We start from the raw sequence: 21,096 nt of genomic DNA on the forward strand, positions 1-21,096 counted from the left end.
CTTTTCTTAGTTTCCATGTGAGACAACTACGAAGTATAGAAAACTTTTCATTCTATCAAGCAACTTATTGGTTATGCATTGTTTTACATGCAAATTCACATAAATATGTCCTCTGTATTTTAATCCAAGCCAATGATAGTAAATGTAGACTAGGAAAGTTCATTTCCAAATACTGGACTTTACACTAGTCTCTCCAAGAACTTTCTTTCAATTGCTTTCCATCTATTTAATCAATATTTCAGTATAGTAATGTATTATTTCTTCAGTGAACAAATATCTATTCAGTTCCTCTTAACTGCAAGTCAGTGTCTTTCTCACTTTAAGGAACACAAAGATGAATCAGATATGATTTGTCCCCTCAAAATGTTAGTGATTAAGTATGTATAAGTTACATGCCACAAAAATACCATAAGGTTTAAGACAAAATAACATCTGTGCTGTGCCTGAAAATATAGATAAAATTTAGAAGGCTCTCAATACAGGATGGGGGTGAGGGTAAAGAAAGTACTTAGGTTCAGGGAAGAGGTTCTGCAAAGGCTCATAGTCAGGGCAACTCAAGTGCTATTAGGCAATCATCAGAAGTTTCACTTTGGCCTGAATGTTGAATACATTTAAGAAAAGATTGACTCTAAAGTTGTAATGGTAGGCTGAGGCCAGATCAGGGGGCCATTAGGATTAAGGCATTTGTTATTTAATGAACACTGTGGTTTTTACAGGCAATGAGGGGGCAGTGAAAGTTTTTTGATCAGAAGAAAAACTTGACCACAGGCAAGTTAACCTGGTAGTCACCATACAAATGAATTGGAACATGGAAAGATTGGAAGAGTTAGGAGAAGTCTTTTGAGAGCCCATTCTACTGCAATGGCTCAGGTGAGAGGTACTGAGAGCTAAAACATGGCCAGTAACAGGAGATACTGAGTGGAGACAGATTTTAAAAGATTTCTGGGAGAAAGTTGACAACATGGAGCCCTTGAGTGGGAATGAGTAGATCTTCAAACAAATGTGATTTTGCATAATCCCTTTTAATATCCAACTAGTATTTTTCCAATATCATGAGATATGGGTGCTCAGATATCTTGTTGAAATCAAGATGTGTTTTACTTTTCCTTTTTTCTTGACCTACCTTGATATATGTATTCTTAGCAAATGTGGGCTTCTGCCTTGTCACCACCACTGACTCCCTTATGCATTTACAACCCTCATTTTTTTATTGTCGTAAAAAAAAACCCACATAATATAAATTTATTCTTAACAATTTTAAGTGAGAAGTAAAATACTGTTAACTATATGTATAACAGATTTCTAGAACATTTTCATCTTATGTAACTGAAACTTCATGCCTATTGAACCACAACTCCATTTCCTCCTCCTCTAGCCCCTGGCAACCATCATTCCTCTTTCTGTTTCTATGAGTTTGATTACTTTACAGTTTTTTTTTAAATTTACTTTTAGGAATCTCTATACTCAACGTGGGGTTCAAACTCATGACCCTGAGATCAAGCCTCACATGCTCCACTAACTAAGCCAGCCAGACACCCCCGTTTGTTTATTTTATATACCTCATATTAGTGGAATCATGCATTATTTGTCCTTTCATGATTGGCTTATTTCACCTAGCATAATGTCTTCAGGGTTCATCCATGTTGTAGCATATGACAGGACTTCTTTTTTAGGGCTGAAAAATATTCCATCACATATATATGTATATACCACATTTTCTTTATCCGTTTATCTGTTGATGCACATTTTGGTTGCTGCCACAGCTTGGCTATTGTGAATAATGCTGCAATGAATGTGGGTGTGCAAATAATTCCTCAAGATCCTATTTTCACTTCTTTTGATACACCCCTGAAAGTAGGATTCCTGGATCATATTATAAGTTCTATTTTTAATTTTTTAAAGGAACTCAATACCATTTTCCATAGCAGCTATACCATTTTATAATTCCACAAATAGTTACCACTCTCTTTTAACATAGTCCATTTCATGGGGTACCTGGGTGGCTCAGTCACTTAAGCGTCCAACTTTGGCTAAGGTCATGATCTTGCGGTTCGTGGGTTCCGGCCCTGCGTCGGGTTCTGTGCCGACTGATGACAGCTTGGAGACTGGAGCCTGCTTCGGATTCTGTGTCTCCCTCTCTCAGCTCCTCCCCCACTCACACTCTCTTTTTTTCTCTCAAAAATAAACATTAAAAATAATAAAATAGTCCATTTCAGAATGTTTCTAATGGCAAAAATTAAGCTCATCATCACTGAGTGATTTCTGAAATCATGAGACAATCATAGCATGTGATCCTTCTCCCAGGCCTGGTCTTCTAATCAACATAGTAGGAGCTCAATAAATATTTGTTAAAAGTTGAACAACTATAGACTTTTGCTGTCTTTTCTCATTCTCTCTGCTTCATAAACATACATAAATGGTCCTAGGATTTCATGGAATCAGAAAATATGCAGATATCAGAGGGTTTAAAGATCATTTGGTATAACTCTATAATTTGATGGGCAAAGTTATGTGATTCCCCCCTCTCCCCCACCACCAAAGTTGGGCCAGCTGACTTGAATTTACTTAATGAAACACCAATCCTTTTTTTTTTTTTTTTTTTTTGACTTACCCTCATGTTTCAGTTCTCAAATATTTGGCTCTACTCTTTTCAGCCTGAGAATAATTGTTCTTGTTTCAGAATGTGAGAGCAAAAGTAGTTGTTTATCTCAACGAGATTTATCCTTCAAGCAGGAAACTTTGGGAGATTAAATACCAAGGCACTTCCTATCTCTTTCGGGACAAATTTAGGAACTTTTGAAGGAAGTCATTGGAGTCGCCATCAGTATAATCACCAAACAAATTAATCAGATTTGACTCTTAAAAACTTGAATATTCAAAAATTAAGCCCACTTTGAAAGGACAAAGATTGATCACTAGTGGGAATATTTACTTACTAAATAATAATTACAATCATTTTTGGAGCTATGCACAGTTACTTTCCATGGATTATATCACAGCAGCCCATTGGTATTATGCTTATTTCCCTTAAATAGATGAAATCTGAAACAATAAATGACTTGTCTATGTAATGCTGAAATTTGAACTCTAGTCTGCGAGACAGCAAAAAGCATGTTTTTCATCAATGCAAGGTACTGTGCTGGAATCTGTGGAGCACTCGAGAACTCTGTAAGAAGCCCTTGAGTAGTATATGCAGGCTGGTACGTGATATAAGACAAGTGTTATACAGGAAGGAAAATGTACCTGTCTGAGAAGACATGTACTGTGTTATTTAAAGAATTATGCTATAAATTCTGAAGCCAACAGAAATAGGTGTTAAAAAACAAAAAAAAAGTAGGAAAAGGAAAATAAAAAGAAAAAAAAAGTTTAAAGGCAGAAAGGATTATATAGTAGAAAGGGCAACAAACAAATCAAAGCACATGAATTCTGACTCCCAGCTACAACTAACTAATGAGTGACCTTGGGTATTCTGCAAATTTTACATAATATACTATAATTACATCATCAGAGTAAGTTTATTACCACCTAACACGGGACAGTAAATATATCAGAAAAGTTCCATAGGGTTGTTCAATCTCATTACATTGTGTGTGTGTGTGTGTGTGTGTGTGTGTGTGTGTTACACATGTCACATATATTATTTTATTTCATAGTGGATGCAATGCTATGTTCTTCTCCAATGCAACTCAAGGTGCAAAGCCATCCTATAAGAATCAAAGGCCTCTATGATCAATTAAAATGTTAAAAGGAAGGCAAAGTGGCAGTTTTTTTAAAAAAAAGTTCTCCCCCTGCTTTTTAGCTTATCTCTCCCCACCCCCAGCCTTTATACTTCTGATTTAGTCAAGAAAGAGTATAAAAGCATCTTATTAGCAATTCTTATGCAGGAAATATGAGCACTTGGGGTCAATTGAAAGGAAACTGGGAGAAGGGGGAGTCAAGAGGAAGAATGTCACACAATTAGACAATTTAGTTTAGCCACACACAGTTAAGGTATCATGCAAATTTGTGTAAATTTCAGATATTTAAAACATCCTTGCAAGTATTTCGTTTTATTACCTCTAAACACTTTCCCCTTTCCATGAACCTTTATTCTGATGCTTAGAAATAGTTCTAAATTCATCTAAATTATTAGTTAGGTTTTGGAGGCAGTATAGTCAAGGGTATTACTGTTTTACACGGGTTAAAAATTGTTAAACAGGCTGATCCTTATTATAGAAAGCTTCCGGGGAAGGTAGTGCTGCCCTCCCAGCAGATGTTCTAAAACTGTTGATCCTCCCCCGCCCCTTTTTTTTCATAAGGAGGATTTGGGGAACATGCTATAGGCAGTGTGTTGGTGTCTTAGTGACAAAAGCTAAATTTCTGTCTGCAGATTTCATTAAGGTTAGCTTTTAGCCTGTGCCCTCATCATGTGCCACAGATTTAATTTTGGATTAGCAAGTGCTAATCCACATGGAAATGCTCTCTATGATCCACATATGTTTAGCAACCTGATTACATTTTTAAATGTACCTTTTAACTCCTCTTGTTATCCTTAATTCTAAGAGATGTGAACAGATTAATAATATTTGTGTCTTTCCTGGTCAGTTTAACTTCTAACCAGGTAGTCTATGGAAAGCCTAGTCCCCCAAGGCAAGCCCAGAGAATCTAGAAATCTCTTGATCTCGCCTCAACTTTTAGGACAGGCCTTTTGTATTCACCGTTCTCATGAATTAAAGGACTTGACTAACTTGAGATACAGATAGTAAAACGTCTCCCTAAAAGGTTAATTATTCATTTCAGGGTACTCTTCGGAGATGTTTTAAGCCAGTGCTGCATCTGATGGGGGCAGGGAGGGTAAAAGCCATCCCCAAATGGGGCTTAGCACCCGGAGATGCCTCCAGTCGAGCTAACAAATCTCCGAAGTGGGAATAGTCAGTTTTCCCTCCACAGGGCCTCGGCGTGTGAGGGAAGGAGGGGGATGGGCAGGGGGCCATCAGGGGAAAAGTCTCCGGCCTTTCCACGTCTCTCAACACCATCCCTCCCCCCACCCGCCTCCTCTTTCCCCGAATCCTAAACAAGCGGGCGGGAGAGGGGCCCCGGGGGATGGCCGGACCTCGAGGCTTGGCCTTTGTGGCTCTGTCCTCGACGGTGGCGGGCAGGCAGGGGGGCGGGGCCGCGGCCGGAGACCCTCAGCCGGGGCTTGACCCCCAGGTGCATTGTCCGGCGGGGCCCGCCCCCTCCCCGCGGGACAGCGACAGGGCCGCCACTGACCCCCTCCTGCCGTCTCCATCCGCCGGCCGCACCGACCTCGCGGTCCCCCGACCAGGGGCCAGATGTAGAAAGTAGTCCCAGGCCGGCAGCGGCGGCGCTGTCCACTCCGCCGCCCCCGCCCCCTCCAGCCGCCGCCTCACTCCGCCCCCAGGCCGGACTCTCGGGTCCCCCCCGCCTCCCGCGAGCGGGTGTCCGTGCGCCGGCCTCGCCGAGACCACAGACACCCGCAGCCGGCCGCGCAGTGCCACGCCACGCCGGACCCCGAGCGGGAAGCCAGGCTGCGCGCGTCCAGCCGCGGCGCAGGGAGAGCCCGGAGGCGGGGGCCGGCAGGAGGACAGCGGCTGCAGGGCGGCCGGGGAGCATGCCCACGCAGCCCAGCTGAATGGCGCCTTCTCTGCGACCCCTCGCCCGGCTGCGACCGCCAGGGATGCTGCTCCGCGCGCTCCTGCTCCTGCTGCTCCTCGGCTCCGGTCCAGGTGGGAGCGCTTTCTTTTGCGTGTCTCTGCGCCTGTGGGGTTGGAGCAGGCGCGAGTGGGCTGGGGAAAGAAGAAACCGGGGCGGGGGGCGGGTGTTGGGGGAGCGGCGGGGTCCTCCGCGGTGCGCTGACCACCGGATCCTGCCCGCTCCCTGCAGCCAGTCGGGAGCCCCTGTTGGAGGCGCGAGCGGCTCGCGGGCGCTGCGGGGGCGCGCGGGCAGAGCTGTGGGCGACTCTCCTGGCGCACGCCCCTCCTCGCAGCGCTCCCTGAGCCGCAGGCTGCAGGGCCGTGGCGCCCGCTGTCCACTCATCCCCCTTTCTCCTCGCGCCATTGTCCGGGCTCCGGCCGCGTCCCAGCGTCCGCTACCAGCCGCAGTTCCGCGCCGCCCGCCCGGGCCGCCGCGGCGCACGTGGCTTTATTTATATTGTTTCCTTAGTGGCAGCCTTGCCACGCAGGGGGCGCCGCGGTTTCTCGAGGCTTCCCCTTTTTGCAGTGGGGTTTCCTCCATGTTTTAGGGCTGGGGGAAAATGGGTGAACTCAGCGTCCAGGTCAGCGCCCCGAGTGCCCCCATTTTCCAGGATCCAGATCAAGAGAGGAGGAAACAGGAGGGGTGGAATTGGAAAGACAAGAGGGTTGGAAGGTGCGTGGCTGATTTGTGCTCTGGAGGGGAGGAAGGTATTTAAAGAGGTTGCCCCCCCCCCCCCCCCAAACACACACCCCACCCCTTGTAGCCAGGTGTTTTGGGGCAGGGCCTGAAGTGTGTACGAATGTGAAGATTCCTCCAAACTCCAGGTTAGCCTTGTGCAAACTTGGATGAACTAATTTTTCTCGTTTGTGTCTGTGTTGGTTTACCCTCAAATAGATAAAAATGTAAAGTGGATGTGGTGGTTGCAGGAGACGGGGAGGAGAGATGTTCAGGAGAACGGGTACAGGTTACAAACCCCCGACTTTCCTCTTCTCTGGACGAATTAGTTTTTGTTAACATGAAAAAAGGATCAAAGTCAGATGTGACTCGGAAACACAATGGGCGCCTTCCGGAGCGGTCCTCGAAGCGCCGGGCTGTTAGGGTCGCTCGAGTAATCCCAGGCATACGTTAGAGGTCCGCAGCCGTAGCGTGGGAGCGTGACTAGTGTGTAAGTTTCCCGAGGACCTGCCTTGATGAGAAACAGATCAATCCCGGGAATTTGTAATCATGGATTCAGAACATCAGAAGGAAGATTAAATGTCCCAAAACTCCTAACACTCCCCAATCAATATGCCAGACTTTAGCTGGCCTTTGCACCGAATGCAAGAGGTGACAGGGTATTCGGTGGTCATTGCATGCCTTCTCCTGGCAGGGACAGTGTGTTTGCTTAGGATGAAGCCTTTCCTCTTCTCATAAAAATGTGTATTGGTTGATTAAGCAATCTCCTATCCCTGTTAGACTGTTAGGACCAATTAGTCACGCACTTTTTTCCAGCAGTTGGTGGTTCTAAAAAAAAAAGAAAGAATAAAAAGAAATAAAAGTTTTCTAATCCGATCACCCCCTGAGTACAATCACCAAGAGTTACCAACATTTCAAAGTTGACTGTCCATTAAATACCTACCTTACTCTGCAGATAGTAAGTAAATGGTTCTCTTTCAAGGAGAGGAGATAGAGTCTTTGCTGTAAAAGGACAGATATAAAGATGCAAACTTGTAATTTGTCACAAAAGATAAACGTACTTCCCAAAGGAGTAGGTGCCAAGGGGTCCAAAACACTTCAAGGGACAAGGAAATAAACTTGCTTGTTCACAGAGTTGGAGTTTTGCTAATGATTTCTTGTAAAATTAGACTTTTACGACTTACTCTGTTCAAGATCTTTTTGACAAGCTTGTAAAAGTAGCAAACAGCTTGTGCTTTCCTGACGATTTTGATACTCTAGCAAGGAACTTGAGAACACGATTCTTACAAGGCAGAGAAGATCATGAAATCTTCCCTATGCTTTTAGAGTGGATGTAAAAGGTGATTTTCTGATTTGTTGAAAAGGTTTGCTGAAGCTTAGATTGGTTTATTAAGGTATTTATAGGGTAACTAATATGGTTTGTTAAACTTTGTCATGTTACACCCTGCATATGTGTGTTACCATTGTGTGTTAAGAAATGATTTTATACCTATAATTCTGGATATGCCCCCCCTTTTTCCTTATAGGAGTGTGGTGCTTTAGTGAACTGTTTTTTATAAAAGAACCACAGGATGTAACTGTCACAAGAAAGGACCCAGTCGTTTTAGATTGCCAGGCTCATGGAGAAGTTCCCATTAAGGTCACATGGTTGAAAAATGGAGCAAAAGTGTCTGAAAATAAACGGATCCAGGTCCTGTCTAACGGCTCGTTATACATCAGTGAAGTGGAAGGCAAGCGAGGAGAGCAGTCTGATGAAGGATTTTATCAGTGCTTGGCAGTGAACAAATATGGAGCCATTCTTAGTCAAAAAGCACATCTTACGTTGTCAAGTAAGTATTTAAATTCTTCGTTGTTTGACACTTTTCATGGCTACATTTTGATGATATTTTTGATACACTATGTGCTAACCCTGAAAATCACACAAACATTAACAATTACCTGGAGTAGTAGTTGATGCTAACTAAAGCATGCAGAAAAATTTGAGAAAAAATAAATAAATTTGGATGAGTGATTAAGAACAAAAGTCAGGTTAGATTTAGAACACCTAAGTCTGTAGAAGTGGCTTTATATAAATTTAAGTGTTTGACATTATGGGAAGAGTTGGTTGTAAAAGTTTGGCTAAAACAGCAAAAGTTCTAAAATCTCATCTTTCGTAAATTAATAATTAAAATTTTAAAATCACAAGCAAATCTTCCTGCTTCGTAGATGGCCCTTGAGTGCTAAATCTTTCTTAAAGCCCAACCTTCCATTTCTCCGAGTGCTTTAAGATCACTCATGTTGCTTTCTAATTGTAGAGAGGGCATTGGCCAGTAATTCTCAAGCCTTTGAAGTATTCCTAGTCTTTTTCTGCTGGGAAAGAAAGAGGTTAAGGCCACTTCCATATTATGCTTAATGGATTTAAACCAGATCTTGCCCCCTTTATTCCAGTTGTCATAAAGTTTGCTGTCTAATGATTTCCTTTGTATGAACAGCCCCATCAGATCAGCCATTTGTCCAAGTGATCCAGTGGTTGGTGTCTGACCTGATATGTTGGGTGTAAAGATGGGCGTAGGATAGACGGGGATCTCCTTGTTCCCACTGAGGCTTTCCACCTTCTCAGGAGATCTAACATGCAGCACTCAAAATGACAATAGGCAGTGTAAATCTTAAAATAACAACTGTATCTTAAAAACAGTTTTTACAGGCATCCTAGCTACATTCTTTTGTTGATCCACAAAAGATAGATTTTGTGCTGCACCAACAAATTGATCATTTACAGGATGAACAATAGGAAGAGGGAGCTCTTAAGATAAAAACTTAATCTTAAGGAACTAGTTTCTTCAGGGCCTACACAGTTGAAATTTAGGGAGGTATTGGCAGGGGTTTTCTAGGTGACTCACTATGCCATAATAGTGTATGGCAATGTATATGCTACCATTGTATTAGTATTTACTTGTGCAATAATGATTAAATGTAGAAAATAAGTTGCAAGCAAGTATGTTTATATTGAAATATGTCAGAAAAGTAGAAGAGTTTCTAATTTTAGCCCTTCCCCAGAGTAGCAAAAAGCTCAGAATTTCTGATAAACTTTCTCTTTTGTTTTCCATAATCAGTGGCCAGTAATCATTTTGTTGTCGAGTGATGTTTTTTTCTGTACTGTGCTGTTTTCAGGACAATGTGCTTTTTATGCTTATGTTTGGTTGATTTAATTTTTGTGTAACATAAAGTTGTTCTATCGAGTTGTAAATTTTTCACCTTTTCAGTGTTGTGGAAAATGTTTCATCCCCAGGAGCTGTAGCTTGTATTTCTTTCCTGGAGAGGAGAGGAACAGGATAGAAAGGTGGAGGGAGGCAGATGGGCCTTGAAAGGATGAAGCATTTATCATGACCACACACTATTTCCAGGACCTCCTTAGAAGCCTGACAAAAAAAAATTCTAGGGCACCGAGAAATACCTTGAACACACACACAGCTTTGAAGTCTGAATAGCATAGTGAGTGTTATTAACAGTGAAACAAATTTAGTGTTGGCTTTTTGAGCATCTATTGATTTTTGTAACTTTGTAAAAAATAATGGATAATAAATATTAGATGTGAATCATTTTGAAAGCTGTTGTAGTGAGGTTGTTTTCATATAATGAATAGGGGAAAAAAACCTTTCTAGTGAAACTATGTAGAACTTTGCTTTGCTGTTAAATGTCAACTGTAGTCAGTTACAGGGACCACACTTCATAGGCACACATTTTATTTAACTCTGCGGAGGTATTTTGCTAGGACATTGCATTCAGTATTATAGATTTAAAATTAATGCATGCATAGTGGTTTTAGATTTCCCTTTAGAAATTTGAGACTTCTTAGAGATTCTGAATTCACAAAGTTAGTTTTGATATTTAAGAAGCAATGTTCAATGATGTGGGCTCAAATGGCTTTATCCTATGTTCAGAGTAAAGACGTTATACATATTAAACAGGAAGAGGATAGGCATTAAATGGACATTCTGTTTTGCTTTTTTTTTTTTTTAAGCTAGTTCTCCTAGTTATTGATAGCAGCAGGGTGCAAGTGTGTTCTTTTTATTTTCTAATCAAAGATTTGTCAGCAAAGCATATCTTTTGGCTCAGAAGTGTAATAATACAACGTCTGAAACTCTAAAACTTTAATCTGCACAAGTTTAGATTTTTAACACACGGGCAATCAAGTCTTGGTTTCTAAACTTAGGAACTAGAAGCTGAAAGTTGCACTCTAGGCAAGAATTCCATTATTCATGTGTAAATTAGGAATTCACAGGGTTAAAAGGTTAGAAACTGGCCAGGATGAGGTTTACCCTTGTGATAAAGAGCAGATGACCCTCATTCATTGGCCAAAGCTTTCATGTAGCTCTTCTGCAAAGTTAGTTATTGCCATGAATTGTTCTTGAGGAATGCAGAAATTCAAATGTGAACAGGCCTTTCCTTAAGTGTCACTATGGAGCCTTATCTCCCAAGCACATCAGAGCTGGCTGCAGGGACAAGGTTCCTCCCCAAAGGCCTGGAGGCTTGCTTTCCTGTTGTTCATCCAAGCACAAAAGAATTTGTCTAACTTAGTTTTTCTAAGGCATCCCATTTTTAAAGGAAAGTATAGGGTTAAAGTAATATTTAGGTTTTTTAAAAAGATAATCCTTTTTATGGATAGGCATTTTAGCTGTTTTACATTTTCATGAAATTAGAATAGAAAGGGGAATGTGTGGGAGGCCCTTCTTCTGGTTGCATGCAAAGCAAGAACAGAGGATTAAGCGGTTTCCTATAAATTTCAGTGTTTTTAGCTTTTGGCAAATCGAATTTTCACTTTCACGGGTGCTAAATCTTCACTCTAAATAACTTAATTTAAATATTTTAGTAGTAAGAAATAATCTGTGGGCATTTTGATGTTTCTTGCATTCTTAACATTAAAGTAAGATAAATTTCATAGGAAAGCATTAGTGTTGTAAAATGGTCTCATATTTCAACAAGTTTAAATGAAGATAAGAGAAGAGACATTTGAGAGAAGTAAAGGAGGAGGCGGGTTGTGTTCTGTGATGTGTAAAAGACTGGCTGTAAGCTAGTGATTGAACAGGAAGCTAGTTGTTTATTTCCTTTCCATAAAAGGTGGAAATTGAAGTCTTTGGATAGAGGGAAAGAGAACATAAAGCTGGTTTATATTTCTTAGGTATTTCAGGACTGTTCACATGGGTGAAAAATAATTTTTAAAGTGAGTATTTGTAGCTGGAAGACCATAGTATTGTAACTTTATGATTTTTTTTTTTCAAAATTTTGAGGTTAGTTTTGGCATCTACAAAGTTGGGGTGGAGGAGGGGGAAGATGGTCTGTTTCTATACCTTTACATGGCAATAGTGATTTCTTTTAAAAGGATGTAGTTTGTTTTCCATGGATAAAATGTTTATCACTTCAGTTTAAATGGAGATGACACTTGAGAGGTTTTTTGGTGTTGTTCTTGTTAGATTAATGAAAAACTGTTCTATGAGTGTGATTTCTGTTTTCAAGAGTAATACATAAATTATAACCCAAAGTCGATGTTGAAATGAGTTCAGACATATTGAGAACATTTAATGATTCACATTAAAAAAAAAAAAAAAGGTGGGTGGTTGAAAAGAAAGATAAGCACTGGGAGAGTGTTAGCCTACATTTTGGATTTTATTAATGATCAGGAACCCAAGATGAAGCTTTTTGCTACATTGTTACTTTTTATTGAGATTTGTAGGTGCTGTAAAGGGTAGAGCTTCTCTTACATGTGTGCAATTCACTTCAAGCTCTAATTCAAGAGTAGTAGCAAAAGTAAAGGTCATTTGATTTCAGAAAAATAAGACAGAACTGAGGTATTGAGAGAGACCAATCTACCAACACTGTAGGTAAGGTTTACATGATGCTTTCTGGGATCCAAGGTCTTTAAAGAGAAGCGGTGATAGTTCAGAAGTGTATGTTTAACTTAAAATTTGACCATCTTAAAATTGCTTCAATCAGAGAAGTAAAAGCACATAGAGTTCTACAGGCTTATATACGATGACACTTAGTTCTTTAAGTCTGTCTACTTAAAAGGTTTATCAGGTACCTGATAATCTCTGGGTAATGGAACCAGTTTTTCCCACTTTGCACTTGATTAGTGAGGATCATTTCTCATCTTCAGAAACCTGTAACACTATCTCACTGTTGTTCAAAGTTGTTGGATTTTAAATTTTATAACCAAGCAGGATCCATTAAGGGGTATAATTATGATTTGCTTTAAGATGTATATGAGTTTGTTTATTTTATTTCTGTCCAGCCTCTTAATGGAATTTTGCAAGGGCATTCGGTATGCCCTCTTTTGTCAGCTATCTCTGATTATTCTAAAGAAAGGGTCTCACTCTCAGCTGTTGTTTGCCAAGGGATTTGTTGTCATTGCTCCTGAATTTAACAGCTGGGCCTATTGATGGAGTCCAAAGCAATTTAAAAGAACACCAAAAAACCAAAGAACAACAACAAAAAAACAAACAAAACACAAGAAACAACCAAATCTTTTAAGCAAGGTGTTAGGTTGAAGGAGTATTTCAATTAATAAATAAATGTATTTGAGGTTACTTTTTTGAAAAGCCTAATATTCCTAGCTACAATTTTGAGAGGTGATTTTTCTCTCTCATAGGCAGATTTGCTCACTTAGGATTGATTACTTTCAGCTTTTAAATTGGCATTTTCTGTGCTCACTTTGGCAGCACATATACTAAATTGGCATTTTCTATTTATATGAAAAATAATAGTGTTGGACATTTTGTTGAGGATCATACTTGAATTTTAACAACAGCTGTGGTTGTGGAGATGTTTTAAGAGAAAACTTAAAAATTGTACCCCAGCTTAAGTTTTCACTTTCAGTCAAGACTATTTTAATACTTCTGATTTTCCAGACTCTTTAGTAAAGCATTTTTTTAAATCATCATTTAAATTTGGTAAATAAGAGAGTAAGAAGAAGACACAGTTGTGATCACTGAACAATAAATATTGGCAGTTGCCTTAACATGATAGTCTGCACATAGCAGTCTCACAGCCAGCAGTTGCAAAAAAGGTAAAAATGTACTAACTTACCTTCAGTGGCTGTAATTCTGTAGCCAAGTGAATCGCTCCAGGGATATGTATTGCAGAGAATAAAGGTGTCATCCTCACAAAGGTCTCTGACACTAATCTGACAAATACTTTCCTGACTTTTACATTCCTTTTTTCTTTTTTTCACCTCTGATTCTCAGAAACTGCTTTTGATGAGCTTTAAAAGCAAAATTCTTATAGGCTGAGCAAAAGGCATGACTTAAAAATGTTTATTCTTTCAGTTTCTGGAGGGTTTGCCCTTTATGCATGTTTGTGTGTATTTGTCTGTGTATGTATATGTATGTATGTATTGCTTTAGCATTTGTGATTGGATTAATCAAGTGACTATTGGAGAATACAATCATTATCAGGGTTCTGGTTTCAAACTTGTATCCTCACTGAGCTTATTTCTAAGGGACTGATGGAAGGGAAATTTTCTTTTAAAGATTCACTTTATGAAATGATAGTAAATCCCCGTTTAAAATAGTGTGATCGTTTTTGTGTGTGCTTTTTTAATGATGCTGCTTTATATGGACTACTTTCTCTAAATCATATTCTTTTGGAGTGATCCTCCACAATGGCCTTTGTATTATTTTGTGGTCTTTTTGGTACTACTCAAAATGGATCTTTCACTCCACCAACCTTAAAAAACAATAACAACAAAAAAGATACTGTATTTCCTGTGGATTGCATTTCTCAGGGTTTCTCAGCTTTGGTGCGATTGACATTTGGAGCTAGGTAATTCTTCATTGCGGAAGCTGCCTTACGCAATGTAGGATGTACATCAGCATCCCTGGTCTGTGCATACCAGATGCCAGCAGCACCCCTTCCCAGTTGTGAAAACCAAAAAACGCGTTGTGGGAAGCAAAACCACCCCTGGTTGAGAACTACTGATGTTTCTGACAGAGGTGGAAAACTTTCCAAGTGATATTGGGCCATTACTTATTTTAATGGTGTCTGTTTTATGCTTGATAATCTACTTTTTTTGGGTGTTAACAGCACTAAATTTATTGATTGAAGAAGTAGCTACTATTTTTAAGTATTGTGAAGGAAGCTTGATTAAGAAAAATGTGTTTGGGTCATTTTTTGTCTGAGTGTGAGTGATGTCGTCTCTCCATTCCTTATTCACACAAGGTACATTTAAGCCTGCTATTAAGACTTCACTCTTCTATAGGTCCATTCATTTTGATTGTAGTATTTAGATCTTTTCTTGAGGATATCTAGTCAAAGAGTAAATGGAAATTGCAGTGAACCCTGTTTATTCAGTACATTTTATTTTCTTGATGTGCTGGGCATGGTAGTTGAAAAAATACGATAAATCTCCATGTGTGGTAAATATTAAAAAAACATCTTTTGTGATGATCTGCATGGACACAAGTAAAACTGTATGAGGTTAACAGCCCAGAGAATAACATTTGCTGTGTGGTAGGTGGTTCTTTGAGTGAATGGTGAACAGAAATCTTTTCAGCTGACTCAACAGTACCAGAGACTGACTTTGGGCAGAAACAATTTAACTTTCTCTAGATAATGATGTAAAGATGGTAGTGTCTTGAGAGGGAATCAAGGGTAAGTAAAGGGAAAATAATTAGACACTATAGTATGTTAACTAGCACACAGAAAGTTGCAGGCAAATTTTGAGTGGTTATTATGAAGTACTTGTTTTAGATTACTTGATAGCAGTGGGTGGGGATTTCATATTCTTCATCTTTCTCAAAGTATCACTCTTTGTGTTTGGCTTTCGTTTTGGTTAGCTATTTATGCTAGTTAATATTGCTGTATGCAGTTGGTCAGCTGTAGGGCCAGTAGCCACTGGTTGCCCAAGTGGCCATTGAGATGGATGAAGGAGGGAGCATGATCTTTTCATGAGTGGCTCTAGTGCTGAGCAAGGATGGCTGAACATTAGCTTTGTGTGTTCTACTCCAAAAAAAGTGCTTGGAGTAGAACAAATCATCAGTTCAAATTAGAAGAGAAAAATGCACATTCCCTTATGTTTAAGGAAAATAGTATTCATGTCAAAATAGAATTTTAGTGTTCTTCAGTTCTTGTTTTCTTATTCTTGTAGTCATTTCATAAAGAAACTATGAAGTTGACAGGTGCCAATAACTTGTAAATATTCTTAATGCTGCTATAGATTTGAAATGAACCAAGCAAGCTTGGTTCTAACTTTATTTTTTTAATATTTATGTACTTATTTTTGAGAGAGAGAAAATCCCAAGCAGGCTCCATGCTATCAGTGCAGAGCGCGCCGCAGGGCTCAATCCCACGAACCGTGAGATCATGACCTGAGCTGAAATCAAGAGTCAGATGCTTAACTGACTACCCACCCAAGTGTCCCCCTGCTGCTATGTTTTTCAGTTCAGTTGCTCAGAGCAGTGGTGGAAAAGCAGAAGGACAAAAGACCAAAGAACCAATCATTTATTTCTTCTCCATTGCTGGTGACTTATATGACTGTAGACAAATCACTTAATCATTCTGATCCCTACCTGTCTATATGTAAAACTGGGTAGTTGGGGGGGAAAAAAGGAGGGGGGGATGGATGTTGAGCAACATAGTACTCTTATTTTTGTAATTCAGTTGTTGTAATTCTAAGTAAATGGCCAATAAATTATATTTTTTACAAGACTGAGTCCAATCATACATTGTAAGAGAATGATTTAAGTCATTGAGAGAAAATTAAAACAGCTTGACCATTATTTAACTTAGTACTTTTAAGAATTCATAGTATTGCTGTGAATCATAGGGGAATCTGTTTTGGTGGGTGGGGGGAGTCTTAAACCAATACTGATTCATTTGAATTAGTACTGTTTTTAAGTACTATTTTTAATAGTACTATTTTTAAGTACTATTTTTAAGTATTTATTTTATAGAAAAATAAGTTACTTTGGCAGTGGGCAGTTCAGAATAGTTGGGCCCTTTGAAGGTTGGCATAGTATATGAAAGATGTAACTTCACAAATGTGTCTGGTTTTGCTAACAATTAATAGTGTATTCTGATATTTATTGACTCTTTTAAAAAAAATAGTGCTAGTTTCATCTTAACAGCTTTGCTAGTATATTAGTGTTTTAGTAGAAATAGATTATGCTGCCTCCTCCCACCCACCACCAATTCCTATTAAGAATGATAAGGTTTAATTTTCCCCCCAGCCTTCAAACTGAGTTAGCTTGAGTCCCTCTGATTGGATTTAAAGTAACTCCAATTAAAATATTGACCTCAAAGTGAACACATAATAAGAAAAAAATGCTTTGATGTTGGTATTGCTGTTTTGGTATTTCTTTTTAAAAGAGAGATGACAACTTTTTAAAAATAATTTTAACAGTTAAATATATTTACTGGTTTTTAAAAATAAAGCTCATTTTTTTATGTGTTCTAGAAACATATGCTTAACATATGTTTTATATGTTAAATAAAGCTCATTTTTATATGTTCCATGCTGTCCTAGTAATACTTTTATCATAATTTTACTTGAGGGATCAACTTCAGTAAAGCAGCAAGATTACCAAAAAGTTTCACCAGAATATTATTAGAGTTATCCCAGTGATGGAATACGATTTCTTCAAAACCTGCAAGGATCTTTACCTGGATGATTTGCCACATTTTTAGAAATCTGTGATAATATATGAAAGATAGTATACCAGTAGGAGAAACTTGGTGAAATTTAAGTTTAATTTTCAGTCCACCAGATGTCTGCTTGGAAGCTATGATATTTAGGGAGAGAATTTTACTGCTTAGGAAATGGTACACTGAGAAATTACAAGTGAATCCACAGTTGGTCAGTAGAGAAGTGACTGATTTCTTATACTAGAATTGACTCTTCTCAGGACAAAAAGAAGCTGACAATCAGAAGTTTTGCCCTGTTAAACAATTTTCAGAAGGGAATGACATTTTTAAAAAATGGAATGAAAGACCAAGAGAAAGTACATTATTAGTTTTCTGATTTCCAAACTTTTAAAGACTTGTTAAGATACTGGCCATGAGCATTTTGAAGAGATAAGATTTTCTGAAACCTATAGTCAGTAGAAAGTCCTTGCTCCCTAATTTGTCTTGCGGTATCATTTAGCGTTCCTTCAACATGAGTTAAGATCAAACTTGTAGTCATAGAAATTTCTATTTCGCCAATAAGGATTATGAAGTTGGAAGGAGTACCTTGCCCAGGGGTACAGATGCTAGATCTGGGACCAGAGCTCAGGTTAGCTTAGAGTCTAGTCATGAATTTGCAGTGTTTAAGTTAAAGATTTTCTGGGACGCCTGTGTGGCTCAGTTGGTTAAGCGTTCCGACTTTGGCTCAGGTCATGATCTCACGGATCATGGGTTTGAGCCCTGTGTCGGGCTCTGTGCTGACAGCTCAGAGCCTGGAGCCTGCTTTGGATTCTGTGTCTCCCTCCCTTTCTCTCCCCTCTCCTGTTCTTGCTCTGTCTCTCAAAAATAAGTAAACATTTAAAAAAATTTTTATCCTATGTATTATGTGGAAATGTATCCTTCTATATTCAAATATATTTCATCTAGTCCGGAATATAGAAAAGAGAATGGTAATGGAACTGACCCTGAGATTAAAGACACTTCTTTAATTTCGTAATATTTATTTTGAAAGTATGACTTTGGGGTGCCTGGATGGCTTAGTTGATGAAGTGTTCAACTCTTGGTTTAGGCTCAGGTCTTTATCTTGTGGTTCTTGAGATCCAGCTCCATCTGGCTCTGTGTTGACAGCATGGGGCCTGCTTGAGATACTCTCTCTCCCCTTGTCTCTCTGCCCCTCCCCTGCTCACGCTCTTTTGTGCTTGTGTATCCTCTTTCTCTCAAAAATAAATAAATAAACTTTTTTTTTTAAGAATGACTGAAAAAAAACAAAGTATGACTTGGGGTGCCCGAACGGCTGAGTCATTTGAGCATTTGACTTCTGCTTAGATCAAGATCTCTTGGTTCCTGAGTTTGAGCTCCCCCATTGGGCTCACTGCTGTCGTGCAGAGCCCGTTGTGGATCCTCTGTCCCCCTCTCTCTCTGCCCCTCCCCTGCTCACACACCACACTCTCTCTCTCAAAAAAAGAAAAGTATGACTTTATCAATGCACAACTCACCCTTTACTACTGTATTTGTATAAGGTTTTGTTGTTGATGGTGATGTAGTAAATAGGCAATTTTGAAATAAAATCACTAATGTGTTTCTATTTAAAATGTCCTGTAACGCTTCATGGAATTTCTTTTCCTGTGTAGAACCTCAGTGCAGTGAGATTGACGTCCAGTCCTTTTAGAAGTTTGGCAGTTGATATATTTGTACAAATGGAAGTTTGAGCTAAAGCAGTGGTTTTCAATGTATTTTTAAATAACTCCAATGGAGTGAGGCTCTTTCATAGTCAAAAGGTTGAGATTTGGGGTGTGTGGGTGGCTCAATTGGTTAAGTATCTGACTTTTGATTTCAGCTCAGGTCATGATCTCATGGTTTGTGAGATCCAGCCCTGAGTTGCACTCTGTGCTGACAGTGTGGCGCCTACTTGGGATTCTCTCTCTCCTTCTCTTCTCTCTCTCCCCTGCTCTCTGTCTCTCTCACACACACACTCCCTCTCTCTCAAAATAAATAAACACTTAAAAAAGAAAAAAAAGGTTGAGATTTAAATAAATGGTTGATTATGTGTCATTATTATTATCTCCTGGAAAGATGGGCATAGTGATAGCCTATGTGTAGCATGGAAATTTTCTTAGTAGCAGTTTTATTGAGCTAGAATGCATAGATCACAAATTTCACCTTTTGAAAGTATTTATTATTCTTTGGGTTTTATGCATCTGTCACCACTAATTCAAGAATATATTCATCACCCCAAAAAGAAACCCCACACCTCCTGGTTGTCCCTTCACCTACACACTGGAACCACTAATCTAATTTCTCTCTCTGGGTTTGCCTATTCTGGATGTATCATAAAAATAGAATTGTACAGTTTGTGGAGTTTTGTGTCTGGTTTCTTTCACTTAGGATAATATTTTCAAGGTTCATCCATGTTGTAGTATGTATCAGTACTTCATTTTCATGGTTGAATAAGATTCCATTGTATCATGCACCGCATTATATTAGTCTAGTCATCTGTTGATGAACAATTGGATTGTTCCTTCTTTTAGCTATTGTAAGGAATTCTGCAGTGAACATGGGCATGCAATTATCTGAGTCCCTGTTTTCACTTCTTTTGGGCATATGCCTAGGAGTGGAATTGCTAGATTATATGGTAATTCTACATTTAACCTTTTGGGGAGCCACCTAACAGTTTTCCATAGTCCCTGCACCATTTTATATTCCCACCACTAATGTGCAAGGGATTTAGTTTTCCCATGGCCTCACCAATACTTGTTATTTTCCTTATTATTATTATTATTATCATTATCCTATAGTAAATGTGAAGTGTTATCTCATTGTGGCTTTGATCTGCATTTCACTAATGACTAGTGATCTTTTCATGTATTTATTGGCCATTTGTAAATTTTTTTTTTGGAGAAGTATCTACTGCCCTTTTTTAAAAGTAGGTTGTTGATTTTTTGTTGTTGGGTTGTAGTAGTTTTTGTTTGTTTGTTTTACATATTCTGGATATTAAACCCTTATCACTTTTATGATTTGCAAATATTTTCTCCAATTCTGTATTTTGTCATTTCACTTTTTTGATCACTTTCTGGTTAATGTCCTTTGATGCACAAAGTTTTTAATTTTTATTAAATCCAATTTATTTTTTCTTTTGTTGCTTATGCTTTGTTATACCCAAGAATCCATTGCCAAATCCAGTGGTAGGAATCCAACTTCACACTTTTGCATGTGGAAATCCAGTTGTTCCAGCACTGTTCACTGAAGAGACTATTCATCCCTTGTTTTTATTATTATTATTTTTTTATTAAGAGAGCACAAGCAAGGGAAAGGGGCAGAAGGAGAGAGAGAGAATCTTAAGCAGGCTCCATGCTCAGCACAAAGCTGGATGCAGAGCTCCATCCCATGACCCATGAGATCATGACCCAAGCAGAAATCAAGAGTTGGCCACTTAACCGACTGCATGACCCAGGCATCCCTATTCATTCCTTATTGAATGGACTTGGCACCTTTGTTGAAATCTATTAGCCATAGACATGTAGGATTTATTTCTGGACTCTTGCTTCTATTCTGTTGGTCTGTATGTCTGCCTTTATGCCAGTACCATACTATTTTGATTATTGCAGTGTGAAGTAAGTTTTAAATTAGGAAACGTGAATATTCCAAATTTGGTCTTTCTTAAGACTATTTTGACTGTTCATAGCCCCCTGCACGTCTACGAATTTTATGATTGGCTTCCCATTTCTGCATAAAAGAATCTTAGAATTTTGATTTGGATTGCTTTGAATGTGTAGAAAACTTGGGTAATACTGATATCTCAATAATATTAATTATAATTAATTAATAACAACATATTATTGGAAAAGTCCATGTATTCAGGTCTTTATTTTCATTCAGCAGTGTTTCATAGTTTTCAGTCTGCAAATCTTTCACCTTTTTAATGAAATTTATTCCTAGGTATTTTATTCTTTAAGATGCTTCTGTAAAATGGAATAGTTGACTGCTGGTGTGTGTAAGCCCAATGGCTTTATGTGTGTTGATCTCATACCCCATAATTCGTCTGAATACATTTATTAGCTTTAGTAGCTTTCTTGTTGGTTCTTTGGAATTTTC

The 21,096-nt window shown here is 38.9% G+C and overlaps 1 protein-coding gene across 1 annotated transcript in view; it reads left to right on the forward strand.

Annotated features, from left to right (window-relative positions):
• The first annotated feature begins 5,470 nt into the window (after positions 1 to 5,470).
• Positions 5,471 to 21,096, forward strand: part of PRTG (protogenin) — a 132,660-nt gene continuing 117,034 nt past the window's right edge. The window contains exons 1-2 of the mRNA XM_060618456.3: positions 5,471 to 5,726; positions 7,896 to 8,198. Of these exons, the coding sequence (XP_060474439.2) occupies positions 5,633 to 5,726; positions 7,896 to 8,198 (397 nt within the window). The 5' untranslated portion in view covers positions 5,471 to 5,632. The remainder of the gene's footprint in view (positions 5,727 to 7,895; positions 8,199 to 21,096) is intronic.

Source organism: Panthera onca, chromosome B3 (genome assembly GCF_046562875.1).
Source record: "Panthera onca isolate mPanOnc1 chromosome B3, mPanOnc1 haplotype 2, whole genome shotgun sequence".
Classification (NCBI taxonomy): domain Eukaryota; kingdom Metazoa; phylum Chordata; class Mammalia; order Carnivora; family Felidae; genus Panthera; species Panthera onca.